The sequence below is a fragment of the Aotus nancymaae genome, unplaced genomic scaffold, assembly GCF_030222135.1.
Source record: "Aotus nancymaae isolate 86718 unplaced genomic scaffold, 86718_ANA_hifiasm-v0.15.2.pri h1tg000039l, whole genome shotgun sequence".
Classification (NCBI taxonomy): domain Eukaryota; kingdom Metazoa; phylum Chordata; class Mammalia; order Primates; family Aotidae; genus Aotus; species Aotus nancymaae.
In genome coordinates this window covers 4221725-4248433 of record NW_026988453.1, presented here as the reverse complement: position 1 = coordinate 4248433, position 26709 = coordinate 4221725, and the positions used below count along the sequence as shown (strand labels likewise).

At 55.9% G+C, this 26709-nt stretch overlaps 1 protein-coding gene across 2 annotated transcripts in view; it reads left to right on the top strand.

The window, feature by feature from the left end:
• CACNA1S (calcium voltage-gated channel subunit alpha1 S) overlaps positions 1 to 26477 on the top strand; it is a 78428-nt gene extending 51951 nt beyond the window's left edge. The window contains exons 23-44 of one of the 2 annotated variants that reach the window (XM_064360222.1): positions 625 to 677; positions 1410 to 1556; positions 2011 to 2212; positions 2667 to 2825; positions 5582 to 5692; positions 6369 to 6452; positions 11184 to 11240; positions 12163 to 12291; positions 12476 to 12541; positions 13095 to 13186; positions 14578 to 14737; positions 15319 to 15446; positions 16772 to 16868; positions 17188 to 17290; positions 18256 to 18357; positions 18639 to 18763; positions 21550 to 21678; positions 22546 to 22796; positions 24381 to 24466; positions 25259 to 25350; positions 25604 to 25747; positions 25896 to 26477. In XM_064360222.1, coding sequence (XP_064216292.1) covers positions 625 to 677; positions 1410 to 1556; positions 2011 to 2212; positions 2667 to 2825; positions 5582 to 5692; positions 6369 to 6452; positions 11184 to 11240; positions 12163 to 12291; positions 12476 to 12541; positions 13095 to 13186; positions 14578 to 14737; positions 15319 to 15446; positions 16772 to 16868; positions 17188 to 17290; positions 18256 to 18357; positions 18639 to 18763; positions 21550 to 21678; positions 22546 to 22796; positions 24381 to 24466; positions 25259 to 25350; positions 25604 to 25747; positions 25896 to 26147 — 2769 coding nt within the window. In that variant the 3' untranslated portion in view covers positions 26148 to 26477. Of the gene's footprint in view, positions 1 to 624; positions 678 to 1409; positions 1557 to 2010; positions 2213 to 2666; positions 2826 to 5581; positions 5693 to 6368; positions 6453 to 11183; positions 11241 to 12162; positions 12292 to 12475; positions 12542 to 13094; positions 13187 to 14577; positions 14738 to 15318; positions 15447 to 16771; positions 16869 to 17187; positions 17291 to 18255; positions 18358 to 18638; positions 18764 to 21549; positions 21679 to 22545; positions 22800 to 24380; positions 24467 to 25258; positions 25351 to 25603; positions 25748 to 25895 lie in introns of both variants that reach the window. The other variant, XM_064360221.1, reaches the window with a different exon arrangement.
• Positions 26478 to 26709: the final 232 nt, after the last annotated feature.

The following is a 26709-nucleotide window of genomic DNA, read 5'->3' as shown; positions in this document are numbered from 1 at the left end:
AGGAGCAGATAAAAGGAGCAGCTGCTCTGATCAGTCAGTGCAGAGGAGCACAGAGCCCCGCTACCTGTGTCTTGGGGTGGGGCATGCTGGGATCCTTCTCGACTCTGAGACAAGTTGAGTCAGAGCGCAGCTGGGCTCCACCGCTGCGCCTCCCACCCCATTGGCAGGAGGATGGAGGTGGGAGGTGGGCAGCCCCTCCTCCTTGCTCTGCAATGGGGAGCCCCTGGAAGGCCTCCTGCAGCAGTGGGGGAGGTGAGGGGCTCAGGAGCTCAGAGGCTCAGCTCCCTGAGGGAGGGGCAGGGGCCGAGCTGCACTCATGTCCATCCCCTCAGCCCACTGCGGAGCACTCAGTAAATGCCCTTCTGAGGCACTGCCTTCAAGGTCTTGGCAGCATCTAGGCCGGGTGGGGAAGCCCTGGCGAGCTGTGGGAATGGATGATAGTGAACAAGAGCGACTGCTCTGGGGTCCTGCCCCAAGGGTGAGTTCATGCCTCTGAGAGGAAGAGACAGGCTCCTTTTTCAGACGCCTGCCTTTCCTCCCCACTTCCACTCCTCACTCCCAGAACCCACTTTGTATCCTGTTTCCATGACAACATGCTTCCCTCCCTCCTTCTCCTGGATGCAGGGAAAGTTCTTCAGGTGCACTGACTTGTCCAAGATGACAGAGGAGGAGTGCAGGTACACGGGGCAGGGAGCACGGTGGGATGGTCACAGGGCAGGGGGCATGGTGGACAGTCACGGGGCAGGGAGCATGTTGGGATGGTCACGGGGCAGGGGGCACGGTGGACAGTCACGGGGCAGGGAGCACGGTGGGACGGTCATGGGGCAGGGGGCGCGGTGGGACAGTAGGAAGCACAGTGGGACGATCACGGGGCAGGGAGCACGGTGGGATGGTCACAGGGCAGGGGGCACGGTGGACAGTCACGGGGCAGGGGGCACGGTGGGACAGTCATGGGGCAGGGGGCGCGGTGGGACAGTAGGGAGCACAGTGCGACGATCACGGGGCAGGGAGCGCGGTGGGACGGTCACGGGGCAGGGGGCACGGTGGGACAGTCACGGGGCAGGGAGCGCGGTGGGACTGTCACGGGGCAGGGAGCACGGTGGGACGGTCACGGGGCAGGGAGCACGGTGGGACGGTCACGGGGCAGGGGACCGTGTGTTGGCGTATGGTGGTCCTTCAAGCTGGAAACTGGGGAAGCTTGGCCTTTAGGCCTAGGAGGAATACTCATAGAGGCCGCTTTCCTCGGGGTCTCCCAGTGGTGTCCCCTCGGGTCCCCCAGTGGTGTCCCCTCGGGTCCCAGATCTGGACCTTCATTTCTCCTGCACACTCTCTGCCCGGGGCCCAGAGGATGTGGTGGGGTGAGGTGGCCCAGCCGTGCCCTGTGGAGTGACTGGGCCTCCCTGCCACAGGGGCTACTACTACGTGTACAAGGACGGGGACCCCGCGCAGATAGAGCTGCGCCGCCGCGAGTGGGTACACAGCGACTTCCACTTCGACAATGTCCTCTCCGCCATGATGTCCCTCTTCACGGTCTCCACCTTCGAGGGCTGGCCTCAGTGAGTGAGGGCTGGGGCCTGGGTCCCTCTCGGGCATGGGCTGCTCGGACCAGGCAGCCAGCCTGCCCTTCGGCAGCCCGCACGGCGCTACTGCTCTCCGTGGCAGGTGCCCACCAAATCCCAAACCCCACTGACTCTGATGGTGTGTTGACTGGTCACTTCAAAGCAGGCCTGACCTGGGGGGCTCTGACAAAATGTACCCAGTCCCCTATAGGTGTATGACTCCCTGTCCACAGGGGACCCTACTGATAAATAAGGCAGCCTCTGGAAAGGCAGGGCCATTCCAGGATTGGGTCTGGTCTTCCCTGGCTCCGTCCTAACTCCTGTCTTATAACCTGACAGTTGAGAAGGCTCTCTTGGCTCTCCACAGCCAGTGGGATGAAGCCCATCCTTCCTGGCCTGACCCTGCCTTGTCACCCTGGCCAGCCTGTCCTCTCTTCTCCGCTCACCCCAGGCTGCTGTACAAGGCCATAGACTCCAATGGGGAGGATGTGGGTCCCATCTACAACAACCGTGTGGAGATGGCCATCTTCTTCATCATCTACATCATCCTCATTGCCTTCTTCATGATGAACATCTTCGTGGGCTTTGTCATTGTCACCTTCCAGGAGCAGGGGGAGACCGAGTACAAGAACTGTGAGCTGGACAAGAACCAGGTGCCTGGTCCGCCGGCCAGAGGTGGAGGGGAGAGCTGCAGCGGGCCTCCTGCTGCCCGAGCCCTAGGTCTAGCCAGCGAAGACAGGCCTAGGGGTGACCCCAGAACCTGCATTTGATGCCAAGCCCTCGCCTCCCTGCACCCTACCCTATCTCCAACTTGAAGCAATACAAGTTGGTAGAGTGGGTCTTCTCATGGAACCTCATGATGCCCAGAGAAAGGAAGCCCTTCAGCCCCCCGGGCTAGTCTACAGCACCCATAGGAATGGGCTGTGATAACTCAAGGGGAACCCAAGAGCCCAACAGGATTCTTCCCCTAAACAGTGCAGAGTCCTCAGCCACAGCCCCTGGCCACAGCTGCTCCTGACTTGCCCTTCAAGGCCCTGGTGTGGAAAGGGAGGGAGGGAGGGGCCTCTCGGTGCTGGTGCTGACCTGTTCCTGTGGTGTGTGTTACAGCGCCAATGTGTACAGTATGCCCTGAAGGCCCGCCCACTGAGGTGCTACATTCCCAAAAACCCATACCAGTACCAGGTGTGGTACATTGTCACCTCCTCCTACTTTGAATACCTAATGTTTGCCCTCATCATGCTCAACACCATCTGCCTGGGTATGCAGGTAAGGGATCCCCAGTAGACAAATGTCTGATCAGCCTGGGGCCAAGGCAGGGTGGGGAGAGCAGGGTGAGTAGGGCAGTGTGGGTAGGGAAGGGTGGGAAGCACAGGGTGGGAAGGGCAGGGTGGGTAGGGGAGGGTGGGAAGCGCAGGGTGGGAAGGGGAGGGTGGGAAGGGTAGGATGGGAAGGGCAGGGTGGGAAGGGAAGGGTGGGAAGGGTAGGGTGGGAAGGGCAGTGTGGGTAGGGGAGGGTGGGAAGGGGAGGGTGGGAAGGGTAGGATGGGAAGGGCAGGGTGGGAAGGGAAGGGTGGGAAGGGTAGGGTGGGAAGGGCAGTGTGGTTAGGGGAGGGTGGGAAGAGCAGGGTGGGAAGGGGAGGGTGGGAAGGGTAGGATGGGAAGGGCAGGGTGGGAAGGGAAGGGTGGGAAGGGTAGGGTGGGAAGGGCAGTGTGGGTAGGGAAGGGTGGGAAGCGCAGGGTGGGAAGGGCAGGGTGGGTAGGGGAGGGTGGGAAGGGCAGGGTGGGAAGGGTAGGATGGGAAGGGCAGGGTGGGAAGGGCAGGGTGGGAAGGGCAGGGTGGGTAGGGGAGGGTGGGAAGGGCAGAGTGGGAAGGGGAGGGTGGGAAGGGTAGGGTGGGAATTGCAGGGTGGGTAGGGAAGGGTGGGAAGGGTAGGGTGGGAAGGGTAGGGTGGGAAGGGCAGTGTGGGTAGGGAAGGGTGGAAAGTGCAGGGTGGGAAGGGCAGGGTGGGTAGGGGAGGGTGGGAAGGGCAGGGTGGGAAGAGGAGGGTGGGAAGGGTAGGGTGGGAATTGCAGGGTGGGAAGTGCAGGGTGGGTAGGGAAGGTGGGAAGGGTAGGGTGGGAAGGGAAGGGTGGGAAGGAAAGGGTGGGAAGGGTAGGGTGGGAAGGGCAGTGTGGGTAGGGAAGGGTGGGAAGCGCAGGGTGGGAAGGGCAGGGTGGGAAGGGCAGGGTGGGTAGGGGAGGGTGGGAAGGGTAGGGTGGGAAGGGAAGGGTGGGAAGGGCAGTGTGGGTAGGGAAGGGTGGGAAGCGCAGGGTGGGAAGGGCAGGGTGGGAAGGGCAGGGTGGGAAGTGCAGGGTGGGTAGGGGAGGGTGGGAAGGGAAGGGTGGGAATTGCAGGGTGGGAAGCGCAGGGTGGGTAGGGGAGGGTGGGAAGGGCAGGGTGGGAAGGGAAGGGAGGAAAGCGCAAGGTGGGAAGGGCAGAGTGAGAAGGGCAGGGTGGGAAATGTAGTGTGGGTAGGGGAGGGTGGGAAGGGCAGGGTGGGAAGGGCAGGATAGCCCGGATTCCCCACAGTAGCCTGTGTACTATGTGATGAGGCACTACGTGGAATACACAAGGGAACTGCGCCTAGGCCTTGTCACCAGGCATTTACTGCGCCCGGGCCTTGTCACCAGGCATTTACTGCGCCTGGGCCTTGTCACCAGGCATTTACTGCGCCCGGGCCTTGTCACCAGGCATTTGCTGCGCCCGGGCCTTGTCACCAGGCATTTACTGCACCCGGGCCTTGTCACCAGGCATTTGCTGCGCCCGGGCCTTGTCACCAGGCGTTTACTGTGCCCGGGCCTTGTCACCAGGCGTTTATGGTTTATGAAGGAGGTAATTCAAGCGTAGAAACAGTATGGTAACTCTGCAAACATGAGAGAGGTACCACAGAAGGAGAAGAATGGGTGGGAAGCAGAAAGTGCTTTCTCTTGTTTTTCTTCTGCTGTTGCAAATCTGGATGGTTGAGTTGGCTGGAATCTTGGCTCTGGTCCCAAGAAAAATGGGTTTAGTATTTGCAGAACAGGTGTCTCTCTTGGGAGCTGAGCACCCTTTATAGGCAGTATCTTAATGATCAGCATCGTTATCAAGCCTTGATTAAGCATCTGATTCCTTAAGCCCTGTATGAAGAGGATGGTACAGCTAGGCTCCCTGCTCCTAGAAGCCCAAGACATGCCCAATGATGAGAACGTGCATTGCTAGGTCACGGTGATATGGAAAGACAGTCACTGAGCCAGGAGGCCCGGATCGCAGAGGATCGTCAGCACTGGCTGTGCTGGGGGCTGAGTGAGGCAGAACTGGGCAGTCCTGCCGAGGCAGGGCAGGGTGGAGGCAGCCATCAGATCCTTCCAAACTACCTGGAAGGTTTTGTGAAAGAGGTAGAATTTCATCCACTTTCTAATAAAAGAGGAAGAGATCCCTGGGAAAACTTACAAGGAAATAGGGAGGGTCATGGTGGTGGGTCACAGGGCCTCACCATCGTGCCTTACCGTCATCACAGGGGGTGGTGTGCAGACACAGTAAGCTTGGTGAGTTCTCAGTTTCCCACTAGTAGCCAGTGATAACACAGACTGTGGAACCCAGGGGTCTTCTTTCCCAGTCCTGCGCCCAAATGACTAAATGGAACCGGTCACAGAGCCCTGCCTGGACTACCTGCCATCCTGATCACCCCAGAGCCAATATGTCAACAGGCTCTGGCCTGGCAGCCCTGCATGTAAATGAACGTGCTCAGCGGGACTTGGAATTGGAGCCCCCGCCCCTCCTGTGTTACCTCGTTTGTGGTGGTGGGGTAGAAGGAGGGTGTTCACAAAATTTGGTGGAATTCAGGGGGTTGCTAAAGCAGCTCCTAGTTTTCTAAGCTATAACAAGGTGAGCAGGGAGCCCAAGGGTTGGGGGCTGCCCGGGAAGAGGCAGGGGCTCTGGGAATGCAGTCTGCAGGGTGGGCAAGCCTGGACCCCTGACCCACCGCTCCCGTGTCCCCTCCACAGCACTACAACCAGTCAGAGCAGATGAACCACATCTCAGACATTCTCAACGTGGCCTTCACCATCATCTTCACCCTGGAGATGATCCTCAAGCTCATGGCCTTCAAGGCCAGGGTGAGTGTGGGGCTGCAGAGCCAGATGAGCAGCTGGGGTGGGCGGGGAGGGTGAGGCCTTGCAGTGGAATTCCATCCCCATCCCTCATCCTATCCGGGGCCCTCTGCTCAGCACTTCTGCTCCCAACTTGCTCACCCCTTTGCCCGCTTCCACCTTCAGACACAGGGCAGGCAAATCTTCAGGTGGCCAGCATCTAGCAATGACAGGAAGACTCTGGGCCCTTCTTCCCAACGCTTTCTTTGAGCTTCTCTTACATTCTAGCCTTCCCTTAGGTTTCTGAAGAACAGGCCCAGGGCTGGGGGAAGATCTCGCCCTGTCGCTTTGGTTCTCAAGTCCATTGCCATGGTTTGCAGCACAGTCCTGTCGGTTTTGCACTGCCAGGGCCCAGATAGGATGCTAAGTGAGGTTCAGGGGGTGAAAGAGATGTTTCTCTGGACCAGGACCCCAACAAGTCTCCCCTCCCCTCCCAGCATTTTCTGCCCTGGAGGAAAGGGGAGAGGAGTGTCAGAGTTGGGGGGCTCACCGGAGCACCAGTGGGAGGTGGAGTCACGGGCGCCCCACCTCGGCCCGACCCACAGCTCCGCATTAGCTCGGGTGGGACACGTCCTCCACCAGCGGCCAGAGCTCCTTCCTCCCAAAGCTCACACCCTCGCTCTCCCATCCTTTTCCTTCCCAGGGCTACTTTGGAGACCCCTGGAATGTGTTTGACTTCCTGATTGTCATTGGCAGCATCATCGATGTCATCCTCAGCGAGATTGACGTGAGTATCAGGCAGGCAGAGCCATCACTAGGGTGGGTCCAAGAGCACATGTTCAGTCCACAGATATTTGCGGGGTGCCCACTGTGTGTGCAACATGGAACCCCCCAGAGGTTACAAAGGTGGAATGACAAGTCGTGGCTTCTGCCCTCAAGGGGCTGCCATCCTGCAGGGCAGAGAGATAACTCACCTCCCAGGTGGACGTCGTGGGTGCACCTACTGCACTACCGGAGGCAACAGCTGTAACGGAAAGGAGAGTCGTCTGGGTGGGGTGGTCAGAGAAGGCTTCATGGAGGTGGTGCCCTCTGCCGGAAGGAAAGGGAGGTGGTGACTGGAGCTGGAGAGGAGGGCAAGCACCTCAGGCAGGGGTACTGTAGGAAAGGCACAGAGCAGGAAATGCAAAGAAGGTTCAGGGCATGCTGAGTGGTCCGGTTTATCGGAAGCATAAGAACCTGCAGAGGAGGGAAGCGGGAGGGCAAGGCTGGAGAGGTAAGCGGTGAGGGAGGCTTGAGCTTTATGGGCAGGCGGTGGGAAGGCACTAAAAGCTTTTGAACAGGGCAGTGGAAGGGTTAGAGTCCTACTTCTTTAAAAAAAAAAACAAAAAAACTTTTGGCCAGTCATGGTGGCTCATGCCTGTAATCTCAGCACTTTGGGAGTCCAAGGCAGGTGGATCATGAGGTCAGGAGTTCAAGACCAGCCTAGCCAAGATGGTGAAGCCCTATCTCTACTAAAAGTACAAAAATTAGCCAGTCGTGGTGGTGGGTGCCTGTAATCCCAGCTACTCAGGAAGCTGAGGCAGGAGAATTGCTTGAACCTGGGAGGCGGAGGTTGTAGTGAGCTGAGATCGTGCCATTGCACTCCAGCCTGGGTGACAGAGTGAGATTCCATCTCAAAAAAATAAAAAAAGAAAGTTTTTGGTAATATAAACTCTGTTGCCCAGGCTGGTCTCCAACTCCTGGGCTCAAGTGATCCACGTGCCTCAGCCTCCCAAAGTGCTGGAATTACAGGTGTGAGCCACCACACTGAGCCCCTAGAACCCTGCTTCTAAAAAATTAGTCTGGGCTGGGCACAGTGGCTCACCTCTGTAATCCCAGCGCTTTGGGAGGCCGAGGCAGATGGATCATGAGGTCAGGAGTTCGAGACCAGCCTGACCAACATGGTGAACCCCATCTCTACTAAAAATGCAAAAATTAGCTGGGCATGGTGGCACACGCCTGTAATCCCAGCTACTCAGGAGACTGAGGCAGGAGAATTGCCTGAACCTGGGAGGCAGAGGTCGCAGTGAGCCAAGATCACGCCACTGCACTCCAGCCTGGGCAACAGAGTGAGACTTCATCTCAAGAAAAAAAAAAAAGTTAATCTGGAGGTGAGTGACAGGAAGTGAGAATGACTAAACTCAGGAGACCCAGTTAGAAGACTCACTCGTTTATTTCTCAAGTATGTACTGAGTAGCTCCCACGTGCCGGGCATGGTTGTTGCTGCCTGAGGTACACGAAATCGTGGAACAAACTGGCAATACATAAATCAATCTCTGATGAGACAGGTATGACAAATACACAGTGTTATACTGACATAAAGGGAGTTAGGGGCTTAGAGTGGAAGAGAATGGGAGGGTGGTGTCCAGAGGACACTGGAGCAGAAACCTGAAGAAAGCAAGGGGCTGAGCCAGAGTGTCGGCAGAAGAGGACAGCAGGTGCAAAGGCCCTGCAGCAGGCTGTGCTTGCTGAGTTTGGGGACGAGCAGGAGGCCCTTGTAGCTGGAGAGAATGGTGGAGATGAAGTGAGAGAGAGAAGGCAGGGGCCGGATCATCTAGGCCTTTGAAGACCACGGTCACGATCTTGGATTTTATTCTGAGGGAGATGAGAGCCCTTTGGAGGGTTTAAGTGTGAACAGACTTTAGTTCTTAAACAATCACTGTGGCTGCTGTGTTGAGAACAAGCTAAACCGTAGGGGACATGAGGGCTGACCCAGAGAGAGAAGCCAGGGGGTTCCCGCAGTGATCCAGATGAGAGGCGAAGGGGGCCAGGGCTGCCTGTGGAGGCCGTGAGAAGGGGCCAGCACCTAGATCTATTTTGAAGGTTGAGCTGAGAGGAAGGCAGATGGCCCAGGATCTGGACGAAGGGGTTGAGGCCTTGGAGGTGGAATGAGAAACAGCAGCAGGACCTGCCTTGTGAGGGGGATGAAAGGAGCGGGGAGGCAGTTCCAGCCAGAGAGGGTCACATTCAAGATCTCAGAAGCCGTCCAGGAGCGGTGGCTCACGCCTGTAATCCCAGCACTTTGGGAGGCTGAGGTGGGTGGATCACGAGGTCAGGGGTTTGAGACCAGCCTGGCCAGCATGACGAAACTTCACCTCTACTAAAAATACCAAAAAAAATTAGCCGGGTATGGTGGCAGGTGCCTGTAGTCACAGCTACTTGGAAGGCTGAAGGCAGGAGAATCGCCTGAACGCAGCAGGTGAAGGTTGCAGTGAGCTGAGATCGCACCACTGCACTCCAGCCTGGGTGACAAATCGAGACTCCAACTCAAAGAAAAAAAAAAAAAGATCGTAGAAGCCGAGCCCTCCAGAGGCTGCCTTGCCAAGGGTCTGCGGGTGAAGGTGGCTGCAGCAAAGGAGGGTGGAGGCAATCCAAGAATCGGAGGCCGAAATCAAAAAACAGTTGCCCAAGTGGCATCCTGGGAGGGACACAGTGGAAGAGAGAAAGACGAGCATTCTTCTTTCTGAGCCCTGGGGAGCTAAGGGAGGGATGTTACCCAAGAGCTGGCTGATCTGGCCATGAGGGATCCCAGCACCTTGGAAGGCCGAGGCAGGTGCATCACGAGGTCAGGAGTTCAAGACCAGGGCTTTCTTCTGAACTACCCTCTGCTCAATAGAAAGCCCTTAGGCTATGCCGGTCCAGGGGTGAACCTTAGGGTGGGTTAGGGGTAGGGGTGCAAGGGTCAGCACTGGAGATGCCTGAGGTAGGGTGTGGGTGAGAGAAACAGCTGAGTTAAAGTCTGGAGTCTCTGAAGAAGGAGCCCTCAGCTGAGGCTCCTAAAGGCTGAGCCCTGGCAGGGAGTGGGGACTTGGCTGCCTCACTGGCTGTCTGATGTGCTAGGGTGGGACCCCTGTTCACCCACCATGCACAGGACAGTGACAGACAACCCCATCTGCTCAAATCCGCTGGGGCCCTGAACCAGAGAAGGGCAGGATGGGCTCTGAGCAAAACCGTGTGTGTGTGTGTGTGTGTGTGTGTGTGTGTGTGTGTGTGTACGCATGTGTGTGTGTGTTGTGTATTTCCATCCACGCTCAGTTTTTGCTGGGAAATAGTATTCCAAAAGCCTCCATGGTTTGACAGCAGCACTTTTCACCAGCATAGCCAGAGCAGAGAAATCTAAACAGCCGAAATAAACAGCCTAACCTAAAAATAGTTACTTCTTAAAATTTGAGGTCTGTGGAGGGGAAGCCTGGATAAATCAAAAGAGTCTCTTTGGTGATGGAGGCCGGGAGGGCATCACTGGTTTTGGTTATTTGATTTTTCAGGAGTAGCGGGTGTCTCTTACAAGTAGTGTTTGCTTAAAGTCACATGAAGATTGATTTACATAGCTGATGTACCAACCAGGGAAAGGACTAGGGGAGCACACTGGTTAGAACTTTCTGCGAAGACAGAAACGGCCTGCCCTGTCCGATAGAGTAGCCGCTAGCCACAGATGTCTGCTGGTCACTGGGAAGGCGGCTAGAGGAACTGAGGAACCAGATTTTCTGGTTCTATTTAATTGTCATTGTATTCAAATGGTGACATGTGGCCAGTGGCTACCGTATTGGATGGCACAGGTTTAGAACAGTGGTTGTCATCCTCGCTTGCAAATGAGAATCACCTGTGGTGCCTTTAAACTTCTGAACCAGCACCCATCCCCTAGAAGCTGACTGAATTGACCTGGGGGGAGACCCAGCAAAGGTGTATGTATTTTTCGACTTCTCCGGGTGATTCTGACATGCAGCAAGGCTTGAGAACCAGCAGTCCAGGGAAACTCTGCCCCAAACTGTTGTTTAATGGGGAGACCAGTATTCCTGTAGAAAAGTGGAAGATAAAACATGACTTCTTTGGACCCAAGGCTCCAGAACAAGGTCTTCTCATGAAGAGTGACCCAAGGAAGTAAACAGGAAAAAATTGCTCCCTCACACCTACCCGCCTGCTCTTTAGGAGCCTGATTACTGAGATAAGCCTTGGTCCCAGGTCCAGTCCGGGGCAGAGAAACATCTGCTGTGGGAATCTCAGATTCCCCAAGAGGAGCTGTGCCTCTGGGAGATGGGACTTCCGAAGGGGCCTGGACCTTGGCCTCGCGGTGCTACGGATGTGAATCCACTTACAATGAGCAGGCATTTTCCAATGCACCCTAGTCGGGGATGTCCCCAGCATCACGTAACCCAAACGCATAAGAAAAACCCCGAGCCCTCGCCACGGGTAGCTGCATCTCCAACATGAGAAGGGACCTGTCTGTGTCCAGCCTTCCCTCCCTTCTGATTTCCTCAGCCCCTGCCTCTTGCCTCACAGTTCCCACAGAGCTTGAGTCCTCACTCCCACCCACCCCGCCCCGATTGACAGCCTTGTGGGGTCTTCAGCCCCTGCCTCTCTTTTTCTCTTTAACTCTTCTGTGTGTCTGTCCTTTCTGACACGTCTCTTCACCTCCCTCCCATGTGTCTCTCCTCCTCTCTCTCTCCTCTCCTTCCCCTCCCCTCGTCTCTTTTCTCCACAGACTTTCCTGGCCTCCAGCGGGGGACTGTATTGCCTGGGTGGAGGCTGCGGGAACGTTGTAATTTCAGGCTGCACGAGCCTGCCCGGCACGCTCACCAGCTCCCGCCCTGCCCTGCCACTTGCATGCATGGGCCTGGCTGCGTGGATTGCATGGGGTGGATCAGCACTCAGGGCTCCCTCCCCAGGGCAGGCCCCGCTGAGGACCCAGGCTAGGCTGGGGCGGGGACAGAGGCTCTGCGGTCAAGTGTGCATGGATATAGTGGCTTCCTCAGAGCTCTGGGAGATGGAGTGTGGGTTCTCTCTGGCACCTTCTATGCAAATGGAAACACAGTCCAGAGAGAACTGTGATCGCTGACAAAGGACCTTAGTGACAGTTTATTGGGCACAAGGCCTTTGAGGACACAGGAAGCAGAGCAGGGATGGCTCTCCCCTTCCAGAGTAATTTGTGTATCTAAAGCTGGCATAAGATTAGAGGCTTGCCTGGCTTAGAACAGCCGCGTGTGGGGTGGGAGTGATGGGGAGTAGCCACATTGAGTTTATGGCAATAGAGCAGCCAAGCTTTGGGAAATCTTTGCACTGGGAGGATGCCAGGGGAGGTGCCCTAGGAGGGCCACCAGGGTCCTCGACTCAGTGGCCGCTTGAGGAGATTGTGAGATGCGGAGGAGGCCCCAGAGGGCGGGCAGTGGGCCCGGGTGCAGCCGCACCCCAGGGCGAGTCCCTGCCGCTGCTCCCAAGCGTGGGCTCACCACGCTGCCCGGTGCCCCACGTCCTCTTCCCTGCCTCCCAGATGAACAGCCCCAGAGCCCTGCGCCCGAGGATGGCCTTGTACGAGTGGACAACAGGGGCTTCTGCGTGGGGCTGGAGCTCCTCCCCATCACGAACATCTCCCCAACACACACAGTGCACCTCCCTCCCCGCCCTGCCCCTTACCTCTCTGAGGTGCTGCCCCCAGACTGACCTCTGGGGCTGCTGCCCCGCAGGACCCAGACGAGAGTGCCCGCATCTCCAGCGCCTTCTTCCGTCTGTTCCGAGTCATGAGGCTGATCAAGCTGCTGAGCCGGGCAGAGGGAGTGCGCACCCTCCTGTGGACGTTCATCAAGTCCTTCCAGGTGCAACAGGGACCCTGGAAACTGGGCGGATCTGGGGAGGCCACTAGGGACATCTGCCTCAGCCCAGGGTGGGTCCCTGGGGAGCCGGGAGCAAGGCAGAGCCCTGGGGAGCTAAGGGAGGGTGGGGCTGCAGACACACAGTGGAGCCCTAAGGCACTGGCTGACACTCCCGCCCGCCCCACAGGCCCTGCCCTACGTGGCTCTGCTCATCGTCATGCTCTTCTTCATCTACGCTGTCATCGGCATGCAGGTGAGAGGCAGGCGAGCCCAGGCCAAAGCGTGGATCTTGGCCGAGTTAGAGGGTCATCCGTGCAGCCTGAGGAGCTTGAACAGCACATGGGCTGGGCCCTCTGCCCTCCCTACCTTGCTCATGAGAAAGGAGGGGCACCTCCCTGATCCTGGATGGTGGGAGTGTCAGATGCTTGGATGCCATCCAGGAGAAACCTGGGCATGTGAATGGACAGCAGGGGCCAGGCTGTGTCTCTAGGGCCCGATCAGAGGCCTGGGTGGCCTCTGTCCACCCTCCCTGAGAGCCCTTCCCCGACACATTGACTTACTGGGTCCACTTGCGGCTGGGAAAACCGGTCTACCCTCCTGCTTTTCTTTGGCTTGCTGGGAAGAACTTTACCTGACCTAGAAAATAACCCCGTTTTTTTGGCTTCAGGTCTGATGTGGCCTGCAATGAAGGAAATTGGGGGGAAGTGGGGGCGAAGGTAGAGGGCAGGCAGGAGAAGGCTGTGGGAGATGAGCTGAGGGGGCACGTTTATCTAGGTTTCACAGTCAGGGCCCTTTGTGACTTGCAGATGTTTGGGAAGATCGCCTTGGTGGATGGGACCCAAATAAACCGGAACAACAACTTCCAGACCTTCCCACAAGCCGTGCTGCTGCTCTTCAGGCACGAGCCTCCCACCACCCGCCGCCCTGCCCTGAGCCCACTGAGCAGTCCAGCCTTCGCTCTGTTCTAATCTGCACCGGAGGCAGATCACACTCAGAAGGGTCCCCTGCTTGGCTGCATGCTCTGCTGTCACTGTCTTAAAGATATTCATCGTTTTTTGAGCAGGTGGCCCCACAGCTGTATTTTGCACTGGGCTCCTCCTCGGAGTGACATGCAGCATTTCCCTCCCATCTCATCCCCATGAAGCAAGAGACGGAGGTCAAATATCTTCTCCTGGACACTGGACATTTGCCCTCGTAGCTCCCAGAGCATGAGCAGGAATATAGGACAAGGCAGGGCAAAGAGCCAGTTGGGGTTGGGGGCGGTGCCACAGGTAGGGTGCAGGGCTCTTCCTTGGTCAGGGCACAGGAGCTAGAACTTGGATTGCATCCGAGGATCCGGTCCTGCAGGCCTGCTGGGCGTGCAGGAGCCAGGCAGGAGAGGTGAGCTTCCTGGCCCACGGTGGAATGCTCCACTGAGACCAGACGAGGCCCAGGGACACCCCACACACACAGCCCCTTCTTGGCATGGCCTGTCGAAGGTTCCATGAGGTCACAGCAGCCTGCCGCCCTTATGGCCCGAGAAAGGAGACTGCCAGCTCACTGTGTGCAGGCAGAGATTCCCACCTCACCCCTGGCTCTGCACCTCCGGGAGCACCTCAACTCCAAACCCCAGGCCCCCTGCACTACCTGCTCCAGGAAGGAAGGGAGTACCTGAAATGAGCCAGTTATTAAACACAAAGGCATGGGAAGTTATGCAGTCAGGCTGAATGTGACTAGGGGAGACACTTCTTCCCAGCTGGCGAGGTGGAGGGAGGTTATCTACAGAGCGGGTGGTAGCAGTTATTGGAAAAAATACAAACACGTCATGCATATGCACCTCGGATGCATTGAGAGTCTTCACTCGCCAGAGACACATCCACAGGTGTGAGATCTAAGGGTTGCTTTTGTGACTCAGCCAGACTGAGTGGCAGCTGAATTCAGCCAGTTAGGTTCAATTGTGGGGTCACCTCAGAGAGTGGAGTCAGTTCACCCCCCTGAGGCCTCCGTGACATCTGACCCTGCCTCACTTAGGTCAGAACAGTGCAGCCCTCTAGTAACTCGAATCATAGATTGATTTTGCCCTCTTCTCTAAAGTTTAGCTCCTGCTTGTAACACCCCACGGGGGCTGCGGTACAGAGGGGAAACTGAGGCCCAGCTCACACTGCGCCACGCGGTGAACATGGACCTCCCTACTTCTGGGCAGCAGCCCCAGTTTGCTCATCCGTCCACACCCTGCTCCCACCTGGCTGCCAGCCTCCTGCGAGGCCAGGCAGGAGCAGATAGGTGACAGGAGCCTCTTCTGTCCTCCAGGTGTGCAACAGGTGAGGCCTGGCAGGAGATCCTCCTGGCCTGCAGTTACGGGAAGCTGTGTGACCCGGAGTCGGAGTATGCCCCAGGGGAGGAGTACACATGTGGCACCAACTTTGCGTATTACTACTTCATCAGCTTCTACATGCTCTGCGCCTTCCTGGTGAGACGCTGCGGGCCTGTGGGGCAGGGAGATGGCTTTGATGAGCCTGCCTGCTCCTTCCTGGCCAGCTTCTGCCTCTCCTGGGATTCATCTCAGGGACGCAGGAAGCTCTAGTTAGGTTGTCCCCGGTTCTGGTTATCCCGAGTGTGGCTTTGTTTCCTGGGTGCTTTTTCACACTAAGAGAGGTTGCCAGAAGTTCTCACTGTCTTTTGTTTTGGTTAGCACTTTATCAAAAGGAATTGAACAAGGCCAGAGGGCACTGACTGTGCAAGAGCACAGGGACATGACAGAGCATTGCTGTGTGTGTGACGTGGGTGGCTCAGAAGGGCTAGAACCAAGGGCACAGGTGGCGAGAGGTTGTGGACATGGCCACCTCCCAGCTCCCCCTCCTATCCCTGTACCAACCGCCTTCTGTGTGGGGAGCCCTTGTGGACATGGTCACCTCCCAGCTCCGCTTCCATCCCTGTACCAACTGCTTTCTGTGTGGGGAACCCTTGTGGACATGGCCACCTCCCAGCTCCCCCTCCTATCCCTGTACCGACCGCCTTCTGTGTGGGGAACCCTTGGTTCTTCTCTTGCAGGTCATCAACCTCTTTGTGGCTGTCATCATGGACAATTTTGACTATCTCACCCGGGACTGGTCCATCCTGGGCCCTCATCACCTGGATGAGTTCAAGGCCATCTGGGCAGAGTATGACCCGGAGGCTAAGTGAGTCCAGTCTGTAGGCTCTGACCCTTCCTAGCATCTGTCCAGTTTATTCAGTATGAGTGGGCTTCTCCTCCCCTCACCTATCCAGGGTCTCAGATCAGAGAATCAGAGTCTCTCCAGGTTGGAAGGAATCCTATAGCTTCCCAGGGTAGAAACATCCTTGACTTTATTGGGAAATGGTCACCCAGCTCCTGTTTGGACACTCCTAGAAGGAAACTCCATACCTCATCAGGAACTGTAGACCCCGAATCAAAGTGCAGTCCTCTGACTAGCAGAATCTGAGCTTGATTAAAATGCAGAGTCCCAGGCCCCACCCAGACTGAATCATTCAGATTCTTGCATTGCTGTGAACCTGAGTGCATGCATATGCACTTTAAAGCTTGGCGAGCCAGCTCTCTTACATTCTTTCCCAACAGAAAATACGCTCATATTTCATGTATGTTTCCCAGGCATCAGGCACTGTGCTACACACTACTTGTATCATCTCATTTAGTCCTTCCAACAACCTGTGGCACAGGCATCCCGATGGTCTCAGTCTCAGAAACTGAGGTTCAGAGAGGTTAAGTAAGTTGCCCTGGGCCATGCAGCTAGTAAGGGATGATGCCAAGATTCAGTGCGGTCTGTCTGGTGCCTGTCGCAACCATGCTTCAAAATGCCTCCATCCACAGGAGCCAAACCCACTTGCCTCTACCAGCCACCCACAAGTCCTCACTCAGCCCTCTGGAGACAGGCGGGAATGTTTCATCTCTTTTTCACAACCAGCCCATCAAAGAAAAGAGGAAGCCACTATGATCTTCCAAAATGATTTTTCTCAGGCAACACTCACAAGCCGCTTTTGCCACGCTTGTCTTTTGATCTGACCCCCCTGGTTGTCCTGTTTTATGTCTATTCTGGGAGTCATGGTCCCAATGAAAATGTGGTTTCCAGCTCTGGACCAACCTCTGGAAGTGGGGTTCCACCTCCCTTGATCTATACCCTGTACTTCTATTAATATAGCCCAAGAGCCCCTATTAAAGTGACCAAAACCTAAAAAAGGTCCTGATGGGGAAAATGAGGTCTGGATTCCAGACCTGGAGATCCCGTATCTGAGGGAATGCTCCAAAAAAGAGAGCCTGTTTTGGGGTACCGGTTTTGCAGACAACAGCGAATCCTAACATTGTCTCTTCTTTTAAAAGGGAGCTGGGCCCCCACTTCCTAAACACAGTTGGAAAGTAAGGAAACGCTCCCGTTTCCTGGCTCTCCATCCCTCTGCCCATCCTCTGAGCAGAAAGCTTCTGGCGGCAGCGGAGGGTACCAGGTACACAAGTCTCCATGTCCTCCCGCAGGGGGAGAATCAAACACCTGGACGTCGTGACCCTGCTGAGAAGGATCCAGCCACCTCTGGGCTTTGGGAAGTTCTGCCCTCATCGGGTAGCTTGTAAGGTAACCAGAGCTGCCAGGGAGGGGTGGCCCCAGGGAGAGGTAGAGTCACCGAGGCACAGGGAAGCTGCTGAGGACCTGATAGAATGAAGCGTTTTAGTGCTGGGATCTCCTGGGTCCCCAAGTTCCTCCTGGATGACCTGAAGTCTCAACAATGTCACCCCAACTCATCATTCTGTCCCCTCACAAAGGAAGTCCTGGTCAGCCGACACCCCCAGCCCTCATGTCCCATCCCCTCCCGGCCCACAGACCGGGTGAGGATGATCTGCCAAGCTTGGCCTGGTCCCAGCTCAGCAGCAAGCCACTGCCTCTCCCTGCACAGCGGCTGGTGGGCATGAACATGCCCCTGAACAGCGACGGCACGGTCACCTTCAATGCCACACTTTTCGCCCTGGTCCGCACGGCACTCAAGATCAAGACGGAAGGTGAGAGGGCCTTCCAGCGTGAGCCCCCTCCTTTCTCTCAGAGGGTGTTTCTGGCTCAGATTCTGCCAGATTCTCAGAGCTCGGTTGCTCTCAAGAGCTGTAGGAAGAAGCGGAGGGAGGACCCCAGGCCATGGCCACAAAGCCCTCCTGCCCCTGGAGGCTCGGAGGGAGCCTGAGGGTTCTCTGCAAGGCAAAGATCACCAAGGGTCTGTTCCCACAGGCCTCAGCTGTGTCTGGGGGCCAGAGAAAGGCCGGTGGTAGCACAGGGTTCAGGGGTGCCCTGCAGTCTGGCTCTGAGCAGGAGCAGAGGAGATTCTCAGGCAGTGCTGGGCAGGCTGACGGGAGTCCACATTCGACTCCACTAAATCACAGGTCCTCAGCTACTGGGAAGACAGGCATGGTGGGAGCAGGGGAAGGAGTCAGGGTGGGGCCTCAGCATTGTCTCTGAGCTCTTACTCAAGTCTCCCACTGTATCAAGTTCAAGGCTCCAGCCGTATCAGGTCCATCCCCACAAAGGGACCATTGCAGGAGTCTGCGACAACCTCAGGGTAAGCTTCCTTAAGAGGGCAAGATGAGGAAGGCCAGGAGTCAGGAAGGAGCAGGTTAGAGCTGCAGCCAGGCTGCCTGGAGATATTTGGGACAGACCACAGTGCCTAGGGAATTGAAAGATTTTGGAAGAAGAGCGGGAGATGACAGCCAGTAAAGCCAACCACTCTGGGCACTGGAAGCCAAGGCCTGTGGGGAGAACGTACATGACCCAAAGGTTGGGCTGCCTCGGGGGACAGCGATGCCCTCCCACCATTGCCAGTACCCAGCAAGGCACTTGCCGCAAAAGAAAACTCAGCCAATGTTGCTGAGTGAATGACTGGCTCTCTGAGAGGTTCAGAAAGGACTGGGCGGCCTTGTCGAGTGCAGTTGGTGGGCCCTGGATAACTTTGGGCCACTTTGCCTTTCTCCTGCTCCAGGCAACTTTGAGCAGGCTAATGAGGAGCTGAGGGCCATCATCAAGAAGATCTGGAAGAGAACCAGCATGAAGCTCTTGGACCAGGTCATCCCTCCGATAGGAGGTAGGTGCTGCTTTGGGGGACCAGAGTCCAGAAGCAGCCGCAGGATGGGGTGGGAGCTTCTCCAAGGAGCCCCATGGGACTCTGAGGATAGACCAGACCCTCCATAAATGCCTTAGTAGACCCCATCGGCATCCAGCTTCAGGAGGGAGAGCACGTAATGACCAAATCAGCAAGAGAAGGGATTGCTCATGTGCCGGGCCTGATGACAGCTGGCTCCCGATCTGAATCCAGGGTCGGGTTCCCACCAGCCTTCAGGGCATCTCTTGTTGGCTACTCCGCAGATGATGAGGTGACAGTGGGGAAGTTCTACGCCACCTTCCTCATTCAGGAGCACTTCCGGAAGTTCATGAAGCGCCAGGAGGAGTATTATGGCTATCGGCCCAAGAAGGACATTGTTCAGATTCAGGTAAGCCCAACCCAGGTACGTTCCAAGGGGCCCCCACTGAGCCAGGTCTCCAGACTCTAGTTATCCTTCCGTGTCCTTGAGAGGCCAGTGGTGGAAACACAGAGGTGACGAAGGAGGCCCAGAAGAGTGAAACAATGTCAGGACGGCTCTGGATAGCCCACGATTGGAAACGTTTCAACCTCAAAGAAAGAACCAGGAGCACTTCATCTCTGGATGATAGGACCAAAGAAAACAGGATTTGTTCAAAGGAGAGACAAATTAGATAAGTACACTGGTCCCTAGGCTAGGCACGGTGGCTCACGCCTGTAATCCCAGCACTTTGGGAGGCCGAGCCGGGCAGATCACTTGAGGTCGGGAGTTCAAGACCAGCCTGGCCAACATGGCAAAACCCCATCTCCACCAAAAATACAAAAATTAGTTGGGTGTGGTGGCGCATGCCTGTAATCCCAACTGCTTGAGAGGCTGAGGTATGAGAATCGATTGACCCTGGAAGCTGAGGTTGCCCTGAGCTGAAATCACGACACTGCACCCCAGCCTGAGCAATAGAGTGAGACTGTGTCTCAAGGGAAGGAAAGGGGAAGGGAAGAGGAAGGGAAAGGGAAGGGAAAGGGAAGGGAAAGGGAAGGGAAAGGGAAAGGGAAGGGAAAGGGAAGGGAAGCCCTCCTCTCCAGAAGGCAGCTCACTTGGGGTTGGGAGTTCAAGACCAGCTTGGCCAACATGGTGAAACCCCACCTCTACTAAAAATACAAGGATTAGCCGGGCATGTTGGCACACACCTGTAATCCCAGCTACTCGGGAGGCTGAGACAGGAGAATCACTTGAACTCAGGAGGCAGAAGGGTAGGGGAGGGGAGAGGAGGGGAGGGGAGGACAGAGGTCTCTAAAGAAAGGAGGTCTCTGAAGGGCACTTAAAATGTTCCACTGGGTATGGGTCCAGGTGCGGTGGTTTATGCCTGTAATCCCAGCACTTTGGGAGGCTGAGAAGGGTGGATCACTTGAAGTCAGGAGTCCAAGACCAGCCTGGGCAAGATGGTGGAACCCCATCTCTACTAAAAACGCAAAAATTAGCTGGGCATGGTGGCATATACTTGTAATCGCAGCTATTTGGGAGGCTGAAGCAGTAGGATCACATTGTAATGCGCAGAATTTATAATTTATTAATGCACATAAAATATAAATATTTATAAAATATACATGCATTTGAGCTATGCGCTCAAAAATTTATTTCAATGACTATTTTTATTTTGAAATAATCTCATACTTTTAAAAAGTTGCAAGTATAATACAAAACCTTTTTTTTCCTGAACCATTTCAGAGTAACTCCAAAATGATGTTCTGTCATCCAAAACACTTTAATGCCTATTTCAAGGTATTATGTGTGTATTCAAAGCAAAATGTGTATTACAAAGGCATTACCTTGCGTAATTTTTCTATGTAACCACAACATAACCACCAAAATCAGGAAATTAACACTGATACTGTTTTTTTTTGTTTGTTGTTTTTTTTTTTTGAGACAGAGTCTTGCTGTATTGCCCAGGCTGAAGTGCAGTGGCACGATCTTGGCTCACTACAACCTCCACCTCCCGGGTTTAAGCCATTCTCATGCCTCAGCCTCCCGAGTAGCTGGGAGTACAAGCACACACCACCATGCCAGGGTACTTTTTGTATTTTTAGTAGAGATGGGGTTTTGCTGTGTTGGCTAGGCTGGTCTCAAACTCCTAACCTCAAGTGATCTGCCTGCCTCAGCTTCTCAAAGTGCGGGGATTACAGGCATGAGCCACCGTGCCCAGCTGATACATTACTACATTCTAATCCTCAGATCCCATTCATATTTCACTTGCTGTCCCAATAAATGTCCTTTATAGCAAAAGGATCCAATCCAGAATCACACAGTGCATTGAGTTGCCATATCTCTAATCTCTTCCATCTGGAACTTTCTCAGTCTTTCCTTGACACGATCTTGACACTTTTGAAGACTGCAGGCCAGTATGTCCCTCAGTTGGGGTCTGTCTGATTACTAGGACGTGCATCTCGGATAAGAATGCCACAGAAATGATGCTGTGTTCTCATTACAAGCTATTAGGTGACACCAGTCTTGACTTGTCCCCTTGTTGCTGAAATTAACTTTGATCAACTATATATGCATGACATATGCAATCAATAGAGATCACTGATCTAGGAGACGGTACTGAGTAAGAAGACTTCTCAACCTGGAAGCCTGGGAAGGGCATGAAGTTTCCACCAGTGGGGTCAAGAGATGACTCACTGGGAACAACTAATGTGTGGGCTATTCCAGAGGCCAGAGCAGGACTTGGTGGCCTCTCAGGTCCCTGAGACGTTGAATGACCCAAGAGGGAGAGTGGGGCCTAGACTGGGGCTTTGGGAGAGCCCTGGGTACAGTGATAAGAGTCAAGTGAGCCACAAAAAGTGGTTCTGGCCAGGCTCAGTGGCCCATGCCTGTAATCCCAGCACTTTGGGAGGCCGAGGCAGGCAGCTCACGAGGTTGGGAGTTCGAGACCAGCTTGGCCAACATGGTGAAACCCTGTCTCTACTAAAAATACAATCATTAGCCGGGTATGGTGGCGCACACCTGTAATATCAGCTACTCAGGAGGCTGAGGCAGGAGAATCACTTGAACCCAGGAGGCGGAGGTTGCAGTGAGCTCACATTGTGCCACTGAACCCCAGCCTGGGCAACAGAGTGAGATTCTATAAAAAAAAAAAAAAAAGTGGTTCTGGTATCCTCTCCTGGGCTGGAGAGATCACTGGGTCCCTTCTCCATCCCCAGGCAGGGCTGCGGACCATTGAGGAGGAGGCAGCCCCCGAGATCCGTCGCACAGTCTCAGGCGACCTGGCCGCTGAGGAGGAGCTGGAGAGAGCCATGGTGGAGGCTGCGATGGAGGAGGGAATATTCCGGGTGAGGGAGAGCCAGGAGCACTCCTAGTGGTGTAGACACCATGAGTGGCAATGTCCCACAGAGAGGAGGGCCAGGAGCCCAGCCACACAAGAGGGGGACAAGGGAGCCGTAGCTACCCCTCTCCACCTCTCCACCTCACCACCCAGTTCTCCTGGGAGGACTCAGAATCAATGACCTGACCTACTAGAGGTGTCAAATTCCACACACCCTTTCCTGCCTTTCCCTGCCCAATGTCACCCCTTCCCTCTCCTCCCCACCCACAAACCCTAGGCAACCACCCAGAGGCCCTCCAGGATCAAATGCCCCGCCTGCCTCCAGTGAGGGCCGTCCTCCATCCTTAGCTCTGTCTGTTGTTTCTTATAACACTTTAGAGCTGGAAGGTCTTTAGTGACACCTAGGTAGGTCTTTTTAGGTTATTCATGAGGAAATAGTAACCCACAGAGATCATGTGAGATGTCCAGTATTAACTAGTAAATTAGTTTCTGAGAGGGGACTAGAACCCAGTGCTGCAGACTCCTGATTCAGCCCTCACCCCTGCACCACACTTCCCTTCCGTGTGCCCGTGTCCCCTCTAACCTCACTTCCCTTCCCCATGCCCGTGTCCCCTCTAACCTTGCTTCCCTTCTGCGTGCCTGTGTGTCCTCTATACCTCCTTAGGCATATGCTGTCTGCCCCATGAAACAAATAACTTTCTAAGGGTAGGGATTCTCTTCTTTTGGTCTCACCACTCAGTCCATCCTCCTCTGGCCTTGTAAGAGTTGTCTCTCAAGACTATCACTTCTTCCCAACAGCACTGTCCCAGAGTGACAGCCCCCCACGCCCTCCCTGCCCTCATCCCCAAGTCACTGCTCTTCTCCTTGCCCCTAGAGGACCGGAGGCCTGTTTGGACAGGTGGACAACTTCCTGGAAAGGACCAACTCCCTGCCCCCCGTCATGGCCAATCAGCGACCCCTCCAGTTTGCTGAGATAGAGATGGAAGAGCTGGAGTCACCTGTCTTCTTGGAGGACTTCCCTCAAGATCCACGCGCCAACCCCCTGGCTCGTGCCAATACCAACAATGCCAACGCCAATGTTGCCTATGGCAACAGCAGCCACAGCAACAGCCATGTGCTTTCCAGGTAGTGGCGGCCACTGCCATCCCTGGGTGTGGACGTACTGGGATAGGACTGGGAGGACAGTGTTAGCAGGTTCCAGATCGGATTGGAAGAGGGTACCCCAAAGTTGTAGGGTGTCTTTTGCTTGCCTTTGTGCCCCAATCCATCCTGAACCTTAATCTAAGTGTCCGACCTGGACTGCAGAGGCTCCTTTGGCCAGCAGGGGGAAGCCTCACGTCATGTCAGTATTGCCCCAATGCTGAGGGGTTCTTTAGTTCCATCGTCCTCAGCAGGTCTAGGAAGTGAGATCTATTGAGCACGTGATAGGTTAGGAGAGGACCTTCGGTGGCAGCACATACCACAAAAGACTGTGGACAATAAGGTTCCATCACTGGATTCAGGTTCCAGGGAGATCCCACTGTGCTGCGTGGTTCCCATCTCACCAACCTTAGGCTCTACACTAAATATAATCTGTGATTGCGTAAGTGTCATGGAAAACAGCAGAATGAGGGGGAGAGCATCTCAGCAATCATAACTTAGGGACTGGGCTCCAGGCAGAGCTTCTGTTCCAGACAGGTCAGCTGATTGGAGGTCTCTCTGGCCTGGAAAGGCTAAGTCCCAGGCCTCAGGAACAAGCAAGACAGGTCAGTGGCAGCCACTTCTCATGACCAGGGCTACCTGCACCCCTTCCATTCACAGAGACCCTTTAAATTCAGCCCACAAGCCTTGAAGGGTGCATGCACCTTTGGGTCACGTGGAAATACAGAAGTGTCAGACCTGGGCCCTGCCCTGAGGGAGGTTGTAGTCTTGTTGGGTGATATATTATGTGATATGATAGGGACCAAATAATCACAGAGGCCAGGCATGGTGGCTTATGCTTATAATCCCAGCATTTTGGGAGGCCAAGGCAGATGGGTCCCTTGAGGTCACGAGTTTAAGACCAGCCTGACCAACACAGTGAAACCCTGTCTCTACTAAAAATACAACAAAATTAGTCAGGTGTGGTGGTGCATGCCTGAAATCTCAGCTACTCTGGAGGCTGAGGCAGAAGAATCTCTTGAACTCAGAAGGTGGAGATTGCAGTGAGCCGATTGTGCCACTGCACTCCAGCTTGAGAGTGCAGAGCGGGTATGGACCACCATGGGCTGGAAAGACCTAGAACAGTTCTTGGCCTTGGCTATACATTAGATAATCCAGGGAGCGTCTGCAAATCCCAGTGCCTGGGCCTCACCACAGATGCTGGGTGTGGGACACAGCCAGCACTCATCTTTAAAGCTCCTCAGGTGACCCTATGCGTGGCCAAGGTGGAGAAGCAGTGTCCTAAAGGCTGGGAGGCTGCAGCTGGGCCTTGGAAGATGAAGAGACTGTGGAAAGGGCAGAGGGGGCCATTGAGCAAAGGAGTGGAGTCAGGAATGCACCGGCCTCCTTCCTCCTAGAGAGTCAGGGCCGGCTGGGGCACAGGGGAGTGCCAGCCTGGAGTCACGGCTACTGTACTAGGTTGGCCTTGCACAGACTCTGAGGGAAAAGGACGTTTGGGGTCACAGAGCGGCAGGGATGGCGAGAGAACTAGCAGCCTTCTCTGGTTCATCCGGCCTTCTTCCATTTCAGTGTCCACTATGAAATGGAGTTCCCAGAAGAGACAGAGACACCTGCTGCCAGAGGAGAAGCCCCTGGCCAGCCCTGCAGGGCCCTGGGTCAGTCCCTTCTGTGCATCTAAGAAGCTTGGGTCTTCTCCCAGAGGGGTCTGAGAAGCCCCACTCTTTTCTTAGAGGCTGGGAGCTTGGCTCGGGGTGCTGGCTTGGGGGCCTGTTACAGTGGCAACCATCTGGGCCCTGGGATGGGAAAACCGTCAGGGCCAGCTCCTTGTCTGAGTGGGAAAGCAGGGCACCATCTAGGCGGCTGAGCGAGGTGGAAGGGGGAAAGCCTGTGCATGCTAAAAGGGCCCTCTGCAGCCTCCCAGGAAACTCACCCTGCCCCCTACACCATCCCCAGCACAGGAGTGTCCACACTGCCCCAGGTCCCTGGAAGGGCAGCCCCTGGACACACTGGCATCTTGACTCTGGGGCCCTTCAGCAGACGATCTTGCAGTCTCCTAGTACGTCCTCGACCACTGTGTGTCAGCAGGAGCCCCAGGGATGCTGGGGGCCAGTGGCAATGAGGATACTGCTGTGTTCCCCAGCACACATTCTCTAATGTGCTCACACCCAGGGACCACAGAGGACCAGCTTGGCCAAAGACCCTGGCCCTTATCCCCTCTCCCAGATGCTCAAGAACAGAGACCAGGGCCAGTAGAGTTGGGGCAGCCCTGCCTGGCCTGGAGTTGGTTGGGCCTCATTATGTGTCCATCCCCTAAGACACCTTCCGCAGCCCTGAGAATCTCAGAGAGCTCTCAGAGTTTGGCTAGCTGGCCAAGCGAGCCTCTGCTGACTCGGGGCTCCTGGCAGAAGTCAGCAGCCCCTCTTATCCTTGCTCCTTCTTGCCCACAGGACCCCACGGCAAAGCCTGTGTGGAGAAGCTTCAGGGACTGCTGACCCAGAGGGCAATGCCCAGAGGCCAGGCACCTCCTGCCCCCTGCCAGGTAACAGAGGCAGAGGCAGATGCCTGGGAGCAAACTCCATACAGAGGACCTGCCTGGCCTGATACCTGGAGTGGGACCATGGCCGGAGAAGGCTGTGGCAGCAATGTGTCCAATAGCACAGAAGGGATGGGATCGCTGCCTCCTCCCCTTTCTGTGGATCTTAGTTGATTTGCCCTCGGATGATCTGGAATTTTGCTCATCGGTGGGCTCCAGCGCCCCCATGGGGATCTTTGCTTTTGTGCATTTGGAACAGTGCCCCAGGGCGGAGTCCCCCATGCCTGAGGACAGGAAGAGCTCCACAGCAGGGTCTCTGCATGAGGAGACCCCCCACGGCAGGAGCGCCAGGGAGAACACTTCCAGCTGCTCAGCGCCAGCTACAGCCCAGTTGATCCAAGAGGTGAGCCGGGGGCTGGGACGCAGCAGTGGCTGCACTGAGCGGTGGCCGTGTGATGGCCTGGCATGGAGAGAGGGGAGGGCCAACAGAGGCGGGTCCCCAAAGGCGGCTTCCCAAGAAGACCCCGCCCAGCCTCCTCTCCTCCCTGCAGGCTCTGGTTCGAGGGGGCCTGGGCACCTTGGCAGCTGATGCAAACTTCATCAGGGCAACAGGCCAGGCCCTGGCAGATGCCTGCCAGATGGAACCGGAGGAAGTGGAGGTCCTGGCCACAGAGCTACTGAAAGGACGAGAGGCCCCAGAGGGCGTGGCCAGCTCCCTGGGATCCCTGAACCTCGGGTCCTCCCTGGGCAGCCTCGACCAGCACCAGGGCTCCCAGGAGACCCTTATTCCTCCCAGGCTGTGAGGCCCACACAGCATCAGCATGGGCTTAGAGCTGGCATGACCAATGGAGGTGGGGAGGTGGCTGGGGTGGAGAAGGGCTGGCCCACCGCAGCAGCCTCCCTCCCTCTCAGCAGCTAGATGCATGGCCTGAGGCGGGGTGGTCAGGAACCGCCTCAGAAAGTTGGGAGGAAGTAGCTGGACAGGCCCCGCCCCTCACCAGCAATAGGCATGATTGGATGGAGCTTCTCATGTCATTCAAAAGGCCTGGTCAGTGCCTGTGTCTGTCTGACCCATGGCCACTCCCACCAGCAGAACATTAAAATCTTCAGGCCTGTGACACTGGCAACGGGCCTCTGCTTGTCCCCTTTTTTGGACTCTTCTACACTCGTGCTTCCACCTCCCCAGTCCCTTCCCTAGGAACCCTGTCCATGGGCTTGGGAGACTGGGCCAGAGAGAAAGACAGAGGGGCCATCTGCATTTTTTTCTGCATGAGGCAGAGAGGGACCTGTTGTGGGTTCTCCCGGAAGTCCACAGCCAAGTCCACTGACTGAGGCCAAGCAGCCCCAGGAAGGACTGGTGACCTC